This window comes from Puma concolor, chromosome A3, assembly GCF_028749965.1.
Source record: "Puma concolor isolate L17-30 chromosome A3, mPumCon1.1.hap2, whole genome shotgun sequence".
Lineage (NCBI taxonomy): Eukaryota > Metazoa > Chordata > Mammalia > Carnivora > Felidae > Puma > Puma concolor.
Genome location: NC_141669.1, coordinates 8,738,039 through 8,753,016, shown reverse-complemented (window position 1 = coordinate 8,753,016; position 14,978 = coordinate 8,738,039). Strand labels below are relative to the sequence as shown.

The 14,978-nt window shown below is 54.7% G+C and overlaps 1 protein-coding gene across 8 annotated transcripts in view; it reads right to left on the bottom strand.

Annotated features, from left to right (window-relative positions):
• The window catches only part of GREB1 (growth regulating estrogen receptor binding 1), a 144,773-nt gene that overhangs the window by 25,901 nt on the left and 103,894 nt on the right, over positions 1–14,978 (bottom strand). For 7 of the 8 annotated variants that reach the window (XM_086700039.1, XM_086700037.1, XM_086700035.1 and 4 more), the window contains 8 exons: positions 14,277–14,474; positions 13,319–13,499; positions 12,169–12,364; positions 11,114–11,250; positions 7,060–7,399; positions 5,581–5,696; positions 3,489–3,688; positions 2,080–2,169 (listed from right to left, as the gene is read on the bottom strand). In XM_086700039.1, the coding sequence (XP_086556165.1) occupies positions 2,080–2,169; positions 3,489–3,688; positions 5,581–5,696; positions 7,060–7,399; positions 11,114–11,250; positions 12,169–12,364; positions 13,319–13,499; positions 14,277–14,474 (1,458 nt within the window). The remainder of the gene's footprint in view (positions 1–2,079; positions 2,170–3,488; positions 3,689–5,580; positions 5,697–7,059; positions 7,400–11,113; positions 11,251–12,168; positions 12,365–13,318; positions 13,500–14,276; positions 14,475–14,978) is intronic. The other variant, XM_086700034.1, reaches the window with a different exon arrangement.

Below are 14,978 nucleotides of genomic sequence, written 5' to 3'. Positions count from 1 at the left end.
GGAGGCCCGGTACCCCGTACACGCTCCTCAGAGAGGCCTTCCTGCCACCCCGCAGCACTCGGCTCGGCCTGCAGCCCGTTCCCCACACCACGCGGGTGACCTCCCTGCCGGATCCGAGCTCCCCCGCAAGGGTCCCACCACTCAGCCCCGCAGCTGGCACCTGGCACCCTTCGAGGGAGGGCACGCACCGGCCAGTGCCCTCCGCCAAAGGCCTGACTCCTGCTGAAATACCTCATCGTCCTCAGACAAGGCACTTGAAGTGACTGGCTCAGAGTCAAGGGACGAGCCGAAGACCAGAGACGGGGAGGCAGTAAGGGACCTGGGCGCCTGGCCTGGGGCCAAGGGGACAGATGGGCCCAAAGCACGTGAAAGAGGCGTAAGTTTGCAAAAGTAGACCAAGGGAACCCCGATGTCTTCATCCACTTCCCTAGGTTGTGAGGGCCAGCCTGCTAGGACCCGGAGGACAGATACCCACACGGACCTTCCTCTCCATCCACCCCAGACCTCAGCTGCTCTGCCCCCCCTTGAATCCAGGGGCTCTGTCAGTCTATCAGATGAGACTCACCCCCACCCAGGTCCCCACCCTGACTCGTGTGGCTGCGGCCAAGCCTCACCTCCCTGGGCCCCCAAGTCCTTCACGTCTGAAACGCATGGGTTGTACCCAAGGGCACGAAAGGCATCTCATCAGAGACCCCTACGACCTCAGGACCCTCTGAGGAGTCCTGATTAAGAAAATTGTCTCACCTGACTGAAGAACCCCAGGAGGACAGAGGCCAGCTCATAGCTTGGACCCTCTACTCCTGAAGACACTGCACGGACCAGTGTGCCCCCAGAACCTTCTAGAAAGCGGTCAGGCCAGGATTGGGGAAGAAGCAAACCACCACTCCTCTCGATTCTGAATAGCATCGGTTCATTCGCTCACCCATTCGCCAGCTCCACCCTGGAGCCCCAGGCTCCCCGTACCATTTGGGGCAGCGGACCCCGGAGGCCGCCGCACTTGGCTTTGCTGACTGACCCGAGCTGAGGAGAAGGTCTCCCTTCTGCCACAGAGCTACGGGCCCATGTGGAGGAGGCCTCGTTCTGACCCCCTCTGGCCACAACTGTGGGGAGACCCCCACACGAGGGCTGTGTGGGGAGGGGCAGAAGCCAGGAAGGCTCTGACCCCCACAGCTACGCCCTGACCGCGGCCAGGCGCCTGCCCGGAGCTGCAGCCCGTGTGACCGTTCACTGTGCCCGAGCATCAATCACGCTCACTTCCACAGCCTGAGCCTCCTCCGTCCACAAGATCTTCTCTTCCCAAAGAGACCCAAAGGCCAGCTGCCCTCTGAAACCGGCAGCGACTGGGCCGAAACCTGCCCCCACCGGAGACAAAATTTCCTCTTCGTACGTGCGACCGTCACCCTTCATTCGTGACCATGTGTGCACAAACGATAAGACAGCCTCTCTGGTAACGTAACGTGGTTGAAGAGGAACGACGGACTCCCTGACGGCAGGACCGTATCTAGTCTTTCAATGCCCTGACTCAGATGCCAAGTCGGTTCTCGGTAACGGCTGCGACAGGAGGACAGGCGGTGTCGTTGGTGGTGTGCCAGTCCTGACCGCTCCCAGACACCAGGCGTCTCTCAGGCAGAGACTGGGCATCTTACCCACCTTCCCCGTGGTCTGGGTCCGGGGCTGGGTGAACACCTGCTGCCATTTGCTGCTTCCTGCCCCCCCCCCCCAGAGAAATCTGTGTCCACTTCTCTCTGCCCTCAGCCTCGACCAGCACACCTCAGGTCAGCCCCTCTCCTCCCCGAAGGCGCAGGGATTCATTCCCCTGCGGAGCAGCAAGGCCACACCGCCCAGCACCGGCCGAGGGGGGCGGTGTCCATGATCTTCCCCCGGGAACGCTGAGGTCCTGCCCAAACGCCTCACGTCCCAGATCCCAATCCGGAAACACAACTACTCCCTCAGAAAGCCCAGTTCTTCCAAGGGTCCCTTCTCTTTCCAGTTCTAGGTGAAAATTAAGGATCTCTTTTCATTCTCTGAAATCTCAAAAAGAAACGTCCCAACACGCAACTCTCCCACCTGGAGACTTACCGGAAGCTTTCGAGGAGAGGGAGGACGATGCCGAATCATGGGAGCAGGACCTCTCCCGCTTCACCGGGCTCCTCTTCTCCGAGGTGGAGCCTGCCCCAAGACACCCGCTCGCTGAAAATGCCTCGTGATCCCCACCTCGCGTGCCCGCCCAGCACTTCACAGTTTGCAAGCTGTGCTCCCACCTAGCACCCACCCACCCACCCAGCCACCCGGCTAGCATCCTCTAGGCACCCACCTCTGACAGAGCCCTGAGGAGGCAGGTGGGGAGGGACACAGGGCAGGCCACCCAGGCGCCCACGGCTCATGGGGCCCCTTCCCGTGAGCCGCAGCCACAAGGGAGCGTAAGAGGTGCGGACAGAGACCTGGACGCTGGGGGGCCAGGCTCCCACCCAGCACAGGGAAGCAGGAGCAGGTGATCTCCTGGAAAGGTGACCCGACCTGAGCTCTGAGGGGCCAGCAGGGGTTTCTAGGTGAAGCCCAGAGGTGGGGGAACTCAAAGCCAGGGGGAGAGCCTCTGTGTGGCCCAGATGTGACAAGAGCAGAGCACAGCCAGGGAACCCAAGAGGTGAGAGTGGCTAACAGCACGGGGAACAGCGGGGCGGGGGGCTGAGAGCAGAGATGAATGAACACTGAGGCTAGAGAGGTAGGCTGTGAAACACCCAGACTGTGGACTCATCCCACGGGCAACAGGCATTTTAACATCGGGGTCACGTTCACGTTTGTGAAAAGAAGCTACGAGTCTGCACGGCAGGCCTTCTAGACTCCGTCTTACAGGTGAGCAGTCTGAGGCCAGGAAACGAGGCACGGCTGTCCCAAGTCACACAGCCAGCAGACGACCGGGAAGAGAAGCCTGGCCTCCCGACCCTGCTACACCGTCTAGCCCACAAACACTTTGCGGTTTTGCATCGACAGCTTTGTCTTTTTCCTTGCTGTTGACGACAGCCACATGCTGTGCTCTGCTCTACCTGCCCCACTACGACTCGGGGCTGCATTTCCAGCTCTTCAAAGGAAACTGAGTCTTTCTCATAAATCCCGATAACGGACACATCCTGTTGATTCACACTACCAGAGGGTAAGGCCACGAACGAGTCAAACAGAGCAGTTCTGAACCTGAGTCCTGAGAAACTCCAACTTTCCTTCCTATTCTCTAAGACTTCCAGAGCTAGGAAGAACCCATGGGGATTCCCATTTTCTCACACCGCCAAAAAAAACAACAAAAAAAAAAAGGCGGGGGAGAGAGCAGAATCAGAATTCAACAGTGGACTCGTCATCTTCTCCAAAGACGTATCCAGATGGTTCTCGTCGGAGCTGCTGAGCATCGCCCGGGGCCCGAGGGTCACAGCCATCTGGACGAGTGCAGGCAGCCCCCCCGGGGAAGAACAGGGGGGAGCAGACCCACCACGTCTCACCTTCCGTCACCAGCTCCTCGTCCTCGTTGTCTGTGCTGCTCAGCTTTTCCGCATCGCTCTCCAAGGGCTCGTTCCGGGCCGCCTTCTCCAAAGAAACCTCGTTGCTCACAAAGTAAGCGGCCAGGCCCAGCTCCTGCTCCAGCGCTGTTCTCACCAAGCAGGAGGAGTTTATCAGACGCAGGTCACAGTACCTCAGAGACCTGGAGGGAACAAGAAGGGATCTACTGAGTATCTTCTACAACGGAGGCACTGCTCCCGGTGCTGGGATAAATGGTGATCGGGACTAGCACCCTGCCCCCTCTTCAGGGCCGCAGGACTCGTCTAAACAAAGAAGCAGACGGCATCACGGTGAGCCTTTGGCAACCAAGTCTGTGGAACGTGAAGTCTCCTGGGGCACCTGCTATGTATTCAGCCCTGTCTTGTGTGTCATGAAAAGAGTGCTTTCAGGCCAGAAGAAAAGCAGGCTTGCACCCCAGCTCTGCCACTTCCTGGGGCCAGAACCTTCTGCAAGCTGGGCAACGTCTTGCAGGCTCAGACTTTTTTCATCTGAAAGGGGAGAGTGAACATTAAGAGCCATCGAAGTGCACTGTCTGAGGACGACATGCAGTTCAGTGGGATGTTTAATTATTCAATCGACACTTAAAACGTGCCCAGGACGGAGCTGGATAGCAATCAGATCACTGCCATATTAGAAATACGAGTCTGTCTGGAGGGACAGACACCAGCAAGCGATGAAAGAGGCAGAGGAGGGGACCCAGAGGACAGGCTGACGCAGGGCTCGGGGGGCTTGGTAGAAACAGCAAAAGGCCTGGAGAGAGGCAGGTGTGGGTTCCAATCAGGCCCTATGGCCTCAGGCAAATGACTTTCCATTGGCTCATCTACAAAGCAGGAGAGTGATGCTGTTGTTGCAAGGAGTAAACGCTGCGTTGAAAGTCTGGCGCGGAGCCTGATAAAAAGAAGGTACTCCGTGAATGTCTGCTCAAACCTAAGATCGCTAAAGACGCGGTCTTAGTCCTTAGGGAGCCAAGGGATGGGAAGAAATAATCCACGCGAAAAGCAACAACCAAGGTCAAACGTTCTGGCCCGTGAGGACGCTGCGTGCCGTGGCCCTTGTGGAAGGAACCCAGGCTTTGGAGTTGGGCAGCCTGGAGTCCATGGTCTGCCACCCAGGCTTAATCTCTGGAAGTCCCCATTCCTTCACCGCTCAAAGGACCTCTGAAATATTACCTTCCCCCAGGGTTATAGTGAGAGTAAAATGAAATATGGCAGTGAGAATCTAGTCCAGTGCCAGCACGTAACAGGAGCTCGATAAACGACCACTCTTACTGTTTCGTTTTACCAGGAAAGACGTGCAAAGGCCCCACAGTCTGGCTGCCTGCTCTTCTCCATGGGAATTAAATAAATCTTTAGAAGCCAACCTGTCATCACCAATTCAAGCACCTGCCTTACTGGAGGCCCAGTGACTTTCTGTCCTGAGTGTCTACCTGTCTGTGTGACGGTCTAGAGACCCCAGGAGACGCTGAGGGGGCTTGTGGCTGACTTCTCCATCCGTGGCTGTGGTCTCCAGGGGAACAGCCTTCGAGATAGCATTATGTGTGGAAGAAGGGGTTCTTCCTACGTGGCATCAGCTGCCTGCCACCTCCCAGAACACCTCCCACCCCAGGAGGGCCCGGCTGCCACAGCAGCCTAGACACCAGGAGAAATGTGGCCTTGGCCCCCCAGATGATCCGATACTTTCCTAACTGGAACAGCCATCCCTAACGCACATGGTGATCATCGTGCAGAGAGACAGAGGGAGCCATCAAACCCTAACTCCAGCTGTCGGACCTCCACCCACGGAGCCCAGAGACAGCCACCCCACCCCGCCCTCGGCCCAAATGGCGCCTAAGAACTAGGAAAAGCGGCCCAGACCTCAGAGACATCTCACTGCCGTCGGCTGGAAAACCGTCGTAATGAACACAAATCTCTGATGACTCTGAATGTAAAGATTCCACCTGCCGTCGGACAGGGGAAGCCTGGCCTGCAACCCCCCAAAGCTGTGTGCCTGTGGCCCTTCGAAGACCCCCCGGGGCACAAGCCCCCCTCCCCTCACCTTGGTAAGGATTCCCCGTGAGGGTCCATCCCACTGAAGATCAGGATGCAGGGCAGGCCCTCCAGCTCCAGGTAGGTCTGAGGTCTCCACTCGGCGTCCTCGATCTTCTGCCACAGCTGTGGATAATTAAAAAGCCACGAAGCGGTGAGACTCCTTCCTTCCGGGCGAGTCCCGCTCTGTCCTTTAGAGAAAAGGACGGTTCCTCATACTGCAAACAAGCACGTCGTCTGCACTGCCACTGTATTCCCAGCCCCACGGCCCAGCGCGTATCAGCTGTTCCCGAAATACCTGCTGACTGATCCTCTGGAAGAAAGCGTACATCCTCGATTGCCTCTAACGTTTTTGCTGTGTTTTCTTCGCCGTGCTGCCCTGCGTTGCCTTTCACCCACTTCCTACTCAACTGTGCTCTCCGTAGTCTTTCTAACCCTCCTGCCTTTCCTATCCTCTCTTGGTGGGTTCAGTGAGAAGCTGTGGGCCAGGAGTTTAAAAAAGCAAGATAGAAGGTTATTGGGCGCCTGGGTGGCTCAGTCGGTTGAGCATCCGACTTCGGCTCAGGTGATGATCTCGCAGTTCATGAGTTCGAGCCCGTGTCAGGCTCTGTGCTGACAGCTCGCCTGAAGCCTACTTTGGATTCTATGTCTCTCTGTATCTGCCCTTCACCCGGTCGTGGTCCCTCTCTCTCTCTCAAAAATAAACATTAAAAAAAAAAAAAGCAAGACAGGGCACCTGAGTGGCTCCATCCGTTAAGCATTCAGCTTGTGATTTAGGCTCAGGTCACGATTTCATGGTTTGTGGGTTTGAGACCCATGTGGGGCTCTGCCCTGACAGCATAGAGCCTGCTTGGGATTCTCTACTCTCCCCTCTCTGCCCTTCCCCTGCTCATACTCTATCACTCTCAAGATAAATAAATACACATTAAAAGTAAATAACCAGGGGAGCCTGGGTGGCTCAGTCGGTTAAGCGTCCGACTTCAGCTCAGGTCACGATCTTGCCGTCTGTGGGTTCCAGCCCCGCATCGGGCTCCGTGCTGACGGCTCTGAGCCTGGAGCCTGCTTCGGACTCTGTGTCTCCCGCTCTCTCTGCCCCTTCCCCTGCTCGTGCTCTGTCTCTGTCTGTCTCTCAAAGATAAGCAAACGTTTAAAAAAAAAAAAAAAGTCTGCTTAAAAAAAAAAAAATCAATAAAGAGCAGGCCAGTGTGATTTAGGGAAGCAACATTCATTAAGTAATTTGGTATCGCTGGATGAAAGCTGCAGGTGGGGACACGAGCGGCAGCCGGAGGGGTGGCTGGGTATAGAGGGCACGTGAGGGACACCAACACTGAGGCGCATGTCGCTGCTCCGTCGCCCCGCCCCCGCCCGGTCACCGCGTGCGCGCGCGCACACACACACACACACACACACACACACACACCCCACCCCCACCCCACCCCTACCCTGCCGGGCATCTTCCACCCCGCCCGTCCCCGACCGCCGCGCCCACCTTGAGTTGCTTCACGAAGTGCTTCCCGACGGTGATGCCGGAGCTGGGGTTGCCCAGGATGATCTCAAAGTGCTCCTCCAGGGCCAGGCGTGCCCGCACGTGGGCCAGCCGCTCGTAGGCCACGGCCGCCAGCGGGGAGCAGGGCACCCGCAGCAGGACCATGAGCCCGTGGCCGCAGGGGCACTGCTTGGGGGAGTTGATGAGGTTCTGGGTGATCTCCAGCGTCTCCACCGACGTGTAGTTCTTCATCTGCGACAGGCCGCTCACGGCCATCATGGCGGCCGCGTAGTGCTGCACGAGAACAAAGGTCCTGATCACCGCGCTGTGCAGGCGGGGGAACCTGCAACAAACAAGAGAGGCGGAGCGTGACCGCGCTGCCGCGGGGCTCCAGGATGCCCGGGGCGCTCCGCGAGGATCACGACGACGACGACACCACGGCGGCGGCCTTTGCCCAGCCGCCACGTGGCCCAACACATCCGCCGGCTCGGGGGCGGCGAGACCCCGGAATCGCAGACGCGTGGCGTTTCCTTCCGGAGCCGCCTGCATCCAACCTGCAACACAAGCCTCCCTCAGAGGGCGCGTCAAACACCGCTCCGCCATCGCCAGCGGGGAAACGGAAGCACAGGCTGGGGGCTGCTGTCGAAAAGATCGGGAAACGGGAAGACACAGCAAAAGGAACGATCTGAAATGAAACAGAGGGAAGCAAAAACCAAGGACCGTAGCATCGGAGAGCTGAAACTTCAAGCACCTTAACGTACGTGGCATTGGATCGCTCTAAAAGGGAGGAGGAGGAGGAACGCAGAAAAAAAGAAATTAGAGGAAACAAGGACCGAATTGTTCTCATACTTGCTGAAAACTCAAGTCAGGACAAAGAAACGTGAAGAAAATTATACCATGGCGGATCTTAATTTGCTTCAAATCAGTAACAGATTAAAAGTCTGAACACTTTGGGGCACCTGGGTGGCTCAGTCGGTTAAGCGTCCGACTTCGGCTCAGCTCATGATCTCACGATTCGTGAGTTCGAGCCCTGCGTCGGGCCCTGTGCTGACAGCTCAGAGCCTGGAGCCTGCTTTGGATCCTGTGTCTCCCTCTCTCTCTGCCCCTCCCACACTCACGTGCTCTCTCTCAAAAATAAACATTACAAAATTAAAATAAAAACAAGTTAATTAAAGTCTGAACGCTTTAAATATCTGCAGTTTACTCTATGTCACTTACTCCTCACTAAAGCTATTGTTTAAAAAAAGAAAAAAAAGAACCACCGTATGGGAGGCAAGAACTCGCCCAGCTCCAAACAGCACGTACAGGTGCAATGTGCTTGCCCCTAAGCCTTTGTGGTTGGCTCTACAGGAAGGAAGCTCCCCAGAAAACATACCAGAATAAAAATGGGAGTTGTTAAATGTCTAAATCTCTTAAGTCCCAATAAGTTTGTGTCAGATTTGCGGCTTCCTAGACAGATTTTCCAGCCATATGCTGGGGTCTGTGTGCAACACATGGCGAATCAACAGTCTGGCCACGCACATGGTGGGGAGAGGCAGTAACCAATGTGTTCTTACCTTTATTGCCTTCTGTCCCAGTTGCCTGTTTCGAGAGAGTTTTCCAGACACAGGATTCCTAGGAAGGGCAGCATGGTGTGGCGGAAAGAACGTCAAACCTGGCTACGGTCCGGGCTGCCACAAACTGGATGTGTGACCTCGGGCAAATCGCTTCTCCTCTCCGGGCCCCAGTTCTCACAATTGTAAAATGGGGTGGTTGGGTGAAGTGATTCCTGGGAGTCCCTAGGACTCTCCATAACTCAACACTCCAAAGCCTGATGTTCTCTTCTCACTCCGTGAAATGTGAATTTTCATCTCTGTGCAACACTTCCAGTTTAGCAGAGGGGCGGGAAAGGAAGAGGATGGTGGTGACAGGGACAGTTGTGATGGTGGTGACAACGGCAGTGGCAGCTGACATGAGCACGTAATGTGCGCCAGGCACTGCTCTTAACGTTTTGTGTGTATTCGTCCACTGAACCCTCATGACATTCCCATGTGCTAGGTACTCTTATCCCCACAGAGGATTGAGACACTTTTCTAAAGTCTCAGCTCATAAGGCACAGACCCAGGACTCGAACCCTGGGAAGGAAGGAACCCTGGGAAGGAAGTGTGACTTTGGAGCCTGAGCGCTCAGCGTACAACTGTTCCTGAGCCTGCACAGGCTCGTGTTTCCTGAAAACTCTCATGAGAAGCCACTAGAAAAGTAGATTTGTTCCCAGGTGAGGGTACGGAAGTTCAGACAGGTTCGGTGGGTTTGCTGAAGGTTAAAACTAATAAAGCATAGGGGCGCCTGGGTGGCTCAGTTGGTTAAGCGCCCGACTTTGGCTCAGGTCATGATCTCGTGGTTCGAGGGTTCGGGCCCCGCGTTGGGCTCTGTGCTGACAGCTTGGAGCCTGGAGCCTGCTTCAGATGCTGTCTCCCCCTCTCTCTGCCCCTCACCCACTCCTGATCTGTCTCTCCCTGTCTCTCAAAAATGAATAAACATATAAAAAAATTTTTTTAATAAAAAAAGACTAATAAAGTATAAAGCCAGAACGTATGGTCCCCTGGCCACTAGCCGTGAGACCCTCCTCCATACGTATAGTTAGTGGTTCTACTGTTTTGGAGTCGATGGCAAGGACTTGGTCTGGCTTCACTCCAAAACCTCCCACGTGACCTCCCACGTGACCTAAGTGTGTATCTTCCTCTGCCACATGGGGGTAACAGGATCCATCTCACCGTGCCGCCGTGAGGATTACACAAGGCAATACACGTAGGGTATTGGGCCCAAAGTTACCTACAGCTCGCTAAGCAGCCAGCAGGAGGAGGTGCATGAGCAGGGCAGAGAGGCAGAGGCGGGGCTCCCTCGCTCAGCAAGTTTATGGCTCTCGGCTGCCCGTGTGTGAGGCGGAGAAGCGGCCTGATTAAGCCCATCAGCGTCACCGCGCCGAAAGGGATTTCGTTCCTCAAAGGGCATTCTGGGGAACACCAGTCCCCCGATGTCCAGGAGATGCCACCTACTCTAGTTCCACTCTAGTCACAGCACGCGGGGCAACTGAAGGCTCGGGGACTCTCGTGGAAAAGCAAACCTTAAACGTAAGGGTGCTCCGACACGGGTGACCGTGGAACCCCTTTCGGCAGAAACAGCCGTCAGCATCCAGCCAAAGCAGGACAGCTTGGAAGACAGCTTGGAACACAACTTGAGAAGCACACACCTGGTTTAACGCCCTCGTTGGCAAGTGAGGACGAGGTGCCGTGAGGGCAGGTGGCAGGGCCCAGCTCAACACCAATAGTTAGCGGCAGAGATCATTTTGTTTCGCACTAGCCAGTCTGTAAAACTTGGCCGGGCTTCCCGACGTACAAACCGTGTGGATGGCGGCAATCGTTTAACCTCCGGGGGCCTCGGTTTCCTTGTCTCGGAAATGGCAGCATTAAAATCCACCTCAGAGGTCTGCTGTGACACGGGCTAAAAGGGCCGGCTGCAGAGTCGGGCTGATTCTGGAGGTTCACAAAACCGGCTGCAGCCCTTGCCCGACGTGTGGCCCAAGGAAGTCACGGGGGCCCCTCTGAGCCTCTGTTTACTTGCAAAAGGGAGATAATCATAGCAACGGCGAGAGAAGTGGCGAGGACTGAATAAGATAGTGAAACTAAGGAGCAGCGCCGAGCACTCAACCAGCACTCAACAGATGATACACAAAGGACGTGAGAGATGAAGCCCCCTGGGACTGTCGCCGTCACTCCCCTTAAAACCTTTGGGTGTCTTACCTCCCACTTCCTTGGTTTCCCTGAGTCTCAAACACCCCATTCCACATTCCAACATGTTTCTGCCCATTCTCATTTCTAAAACGTTCTAGAACAATGGCACAACAGATATCACTGGCCCAACGCGCAGGGCAAGAAATAAGCCAGGGTCCCTTTCGTGGAGGGACTGTCACCCAGGAAAGGAGGAAGGCGGCTCCCTCCCTGGAATTCTCTGGCTGCACATGCTTCCACTGGCACGGGAATCCTGAGCATTTGTAGCAACTTCCAACAGAGACGTGTACCTTTTTCCTAATGCCGTGACCATGGCCTCAAAGGAGCTGTCATATCTGAGCAAAGGGAGGCTGTGTCCCGAAAGGGTGGACTCAATGAACTCTGACAGCCCGAAGTACTTCTTGTTCTCAGGATATAAGTCCACCCCCTAAAACAGAGAGGAACATCGGTCACTCAGACACTGCATTTGTGGGGACTCAGAGATTCACACGCCGCAGATGACCAGGACCAGCCTCTTGATCTAAATGGTGCTGACTCTGTTGTCCTTTGCACGATGCTTTATATGTTAACTTCTCTCCGCAGACCCAGAGCACAGAGCGTTCTCTACTGAAAGGAGGGTGCATCCCTATCCGTCAACACTTTTCCATTCATTTGACCCCAGTGCCTTTGCCAAGAAGAAAATCAGCCTCGTTCTTTAAACCCACAACTTTGTTAAGACTTTCTTTCCAACCATTTTAAGCTAGTTTTAGGGAAAGGCAAATCAACCATCTGACATTCAGCTGCTATTGAAATCAGCAGGAAAAAAAAAATGCATCCCCCTAATCAATTTCACTCCCACTGACTTAACATTCCTCCCAAACTATCATCAGAGCCTCTCAAAAGTCAGAGCGTAGCAGATAAAACTGCAAAGACACGACCTTTGCCCTCAAACAGCACCACGGTTGAGCGTGGGGGCCACAGAGCCAGGCGGACTGGGTCACTTCTTGGCTCTGCCACTATCTGGCTGCACAGTCTTTGGACGAGTGGCTCAGTCTTCTTCTCTCCATTTGCAAATCAGAAATCGTCCAAGCCCCTGCCTCGTGTAGGAGTTCATATGACAAAGCCCTCAGAACAGTGCCTCCCTACACACGTTAAGATGGGGAATCTAACTAATGTATGTTGGGAGAGTTTCTAAAGACCAGGAAGGGGTTACAATCTAACTCTGGGTCAACTCAAAGACCCAAGAAACGGGGACCCACTTGGCCCCCAAACGACGCTAGTCAATCAGGAGTCTTACTAACCAGAATTTCTCCCACCTCAGCTGGTGTCATTGTGACCCCAGGCCCCACAGCCCGGCGGCACTCACATTGCTGTAGGAGGCGGGCCAGTGGATCTCATTGTAAGGGCTGATGAGGGTGTGCTGTGTCTGCAGAGCGTAAGGGAAGGAAGTCACATGAAGCGTCACGATGTTCGGGGCCTCCTTCACCTCTCTGCAGTTCAGCAACCGGTCCACCAATCCCACAGCCGGGTCACTTTGGGAATAGAGATTATGAACAGCGCTACTGAGGAAGGAAAGGGGAGGAAAGCAACAGTGAGTGGAACGAAGGCACTCTGGAATTTTACGAGGATCAAGCAGTTGAATACGTGTGTAACTAGCCCCACCCCCCAAATCTGCAAGTGATCAAAGCTTCTGGCTCTGTGCATCAGGGATGCCCTGACACTCATCGCTTATTAAAAACCTGGCTGGGGGAACAGTATTCATGGAGGACTGCTTTGCAGGCTACACAATCCTCCTACTCCTCGAGAGCAGTGACTCTCACCCAGGAGTGCTCCTTTGTGGCCCCATCCCATTGCGTACTTGTCTCCTGAAATTTTCCCCCGAGACTCCTACTGACCTGAAGCGATCCTGAGAGGATATAAAATGGCACACTCTGTATTACATTTAAAGAACAGGACCAGGAAGGGGAAGCATTTTGGCCAAGGAGCCAAGGAGGGCAGCACAGCTCAGCCGTTCCCTGTGGGCCACGGCCTCAGCCTTCCCTTCCAGCCATCCAGCAAAACAGAGAAAACAAAGTGATTAGCCCTTTCGGTGGCAGGGAGCTACTCGGAGAAACCTACGTCCAAATGGATATTCACAATACAGCTCTTTCTACAATTCCGGATGTACAAATGCAGGGACCCGATGCTGCATGCCCTTCGTATAGGTGATCTCTGAGTTTCTGGCCAGCCCTAAGCTTCTGACTCTGTGCTAAATCAGAGCGCCCCTGTGCGATCTGACCCAGGATCTCCCTTCCCTCCTCACCCAGTCAGTGGCAATGTCTAAATGCACAGCCCTCGGGCCAGTCTAGATGCCCTCCAGCTCTAACGTTCTGGAACGCATCCATGGCATCGGCTTACAAATGCCAAAACCCCCAACGTTACTCATCTTTTCAAGGCTTGTACCCACAGCCCCAAGTGTCCCCCATCTATTAACATAATAAAATGGCAACCCCACCATACGCCAAAGCCACGCTCACCTCACGAGGTCCCAGTGGGCGTGGTCGTGGATCAGGACAAAGAGCGTATGCGGATTCTGAAAGGAGTTTTGCAGAAAGGACTTAAATTTTGTCTGCGCTTCAGCATCAAGCTTCAAAACATACTGTTCAACCCTCTGCTTGGTCATGTGCTCCTTTTCCAAGCCGAGCTCCGACAAAACCCCTGTAACGTGGCAAAAAACACATCACAAGTAAAACGGGACAAGAAAAACCCTTGTCACAAGCTTCTCTTTCATTCGGCGGGCGCCTGCCGGGCACCTCCTATCTGGCCGGCGCTCCGGTAGGCCCTGAGGCTACAGGGATGGGCGAGACACGGGAGAGTCGGGGCAGCGGACCCCAGGCAGACCACTGTCACACGTGTCTGCAGGAGCTGGGCACAGAGGCGGGCCTGTTTCATAGCGTGGTGTGTGCATACAGCAGCCCGCCCAGGGGCCACAGCCAAGCTGGCCTCATGATGCAGGTGATCCCGGGCACGGCATGACTGAAGGGAAGGGTAAGGTTCCCCCCCCCCGCCCCGCCCCCCGCCAACCCCAGCAAAATCATCTCCCAGCCTGAATGCCACTGAGCTGCAGGTTATATAACATAAAGCTAGGACATTTAAGACATTGACTCTTCATGTATTTCGTATTTCATCCCCTTGAAAACACAGGGAGAATACATTAAGTTGAAGCAGGATATCGACACACAGGTCATTGACCTGAGCGGGACAGAGTGGAAACTCAAGTCATGGTTCTGGCTTTAATGGATTTTAAGATCTTGGGCAATTTGCCATCTCTGAGCGTCTGTTTCATGATCTACGAAATGGGGGTAATAATACTTGCCCTACCTACTTGGGAGGCAAAGACTGGTATTTCAAATCCAAATCTGAATTTAAGGGGATAAAAGCTTCTCCATGTAGCCGTCACAACGTGTCCCCTGAATGTCCCCCCCTGCCCAGTACCTGAATGCCAGACACGGAACAGGGTTTGCTGATAGGTCACTTCTGAAGGTGGAATACAAATCAGAAAGTCCACCTTCTCGAAGGATCCTAAGTCCAAATTCTGGGTGCTGGAATCCGCAATTGAACACACATGGGAGAGGAGCTTCTGAGCCACGGCCAGCTGGAAAGGCCGGATGTGGTGGGGCTCCAGATTGTAACCTGGAACCAGAGCCCCCATAAAGGCGAGGTACACTCAAGAGCAGAGAGCTAGGGAGTCACGCAGGGGGCCCCTGTCTAGTGCACAAAGTGACCAAAGGGGGAAACACACCAACATTTATCCGGTGCCTGCTCTGGGCTATGTACCATTTCACACTGTCTGTAATTTAATAATAAAAGGATGAACAGCACTCAGGGAGCACAGAGGCAGTGACCTACTGTACCCGAAGGGAACAAGAGGCAGTGACCTACTGTACCCGAAGGGGACAAAGACAGCATCTCAGGGAACGTGACACCGAAACTGGACTTTGGAAGAGGCTGCAAGTTCTCTGGAAGGGAAGGAAACTATCACAGCTCTTCGGGAACTTGGGAGGAATAAACTATTTCAACAAGGCACTGATAAGCTGGAAAGCAACACAGAGCAATGCACTATCTCAGGAAAAGTGTGCATTTCAGGGTAAGAGGAGACTATTGGTGTTAAAGACTACAATTAAAATTATATATTAG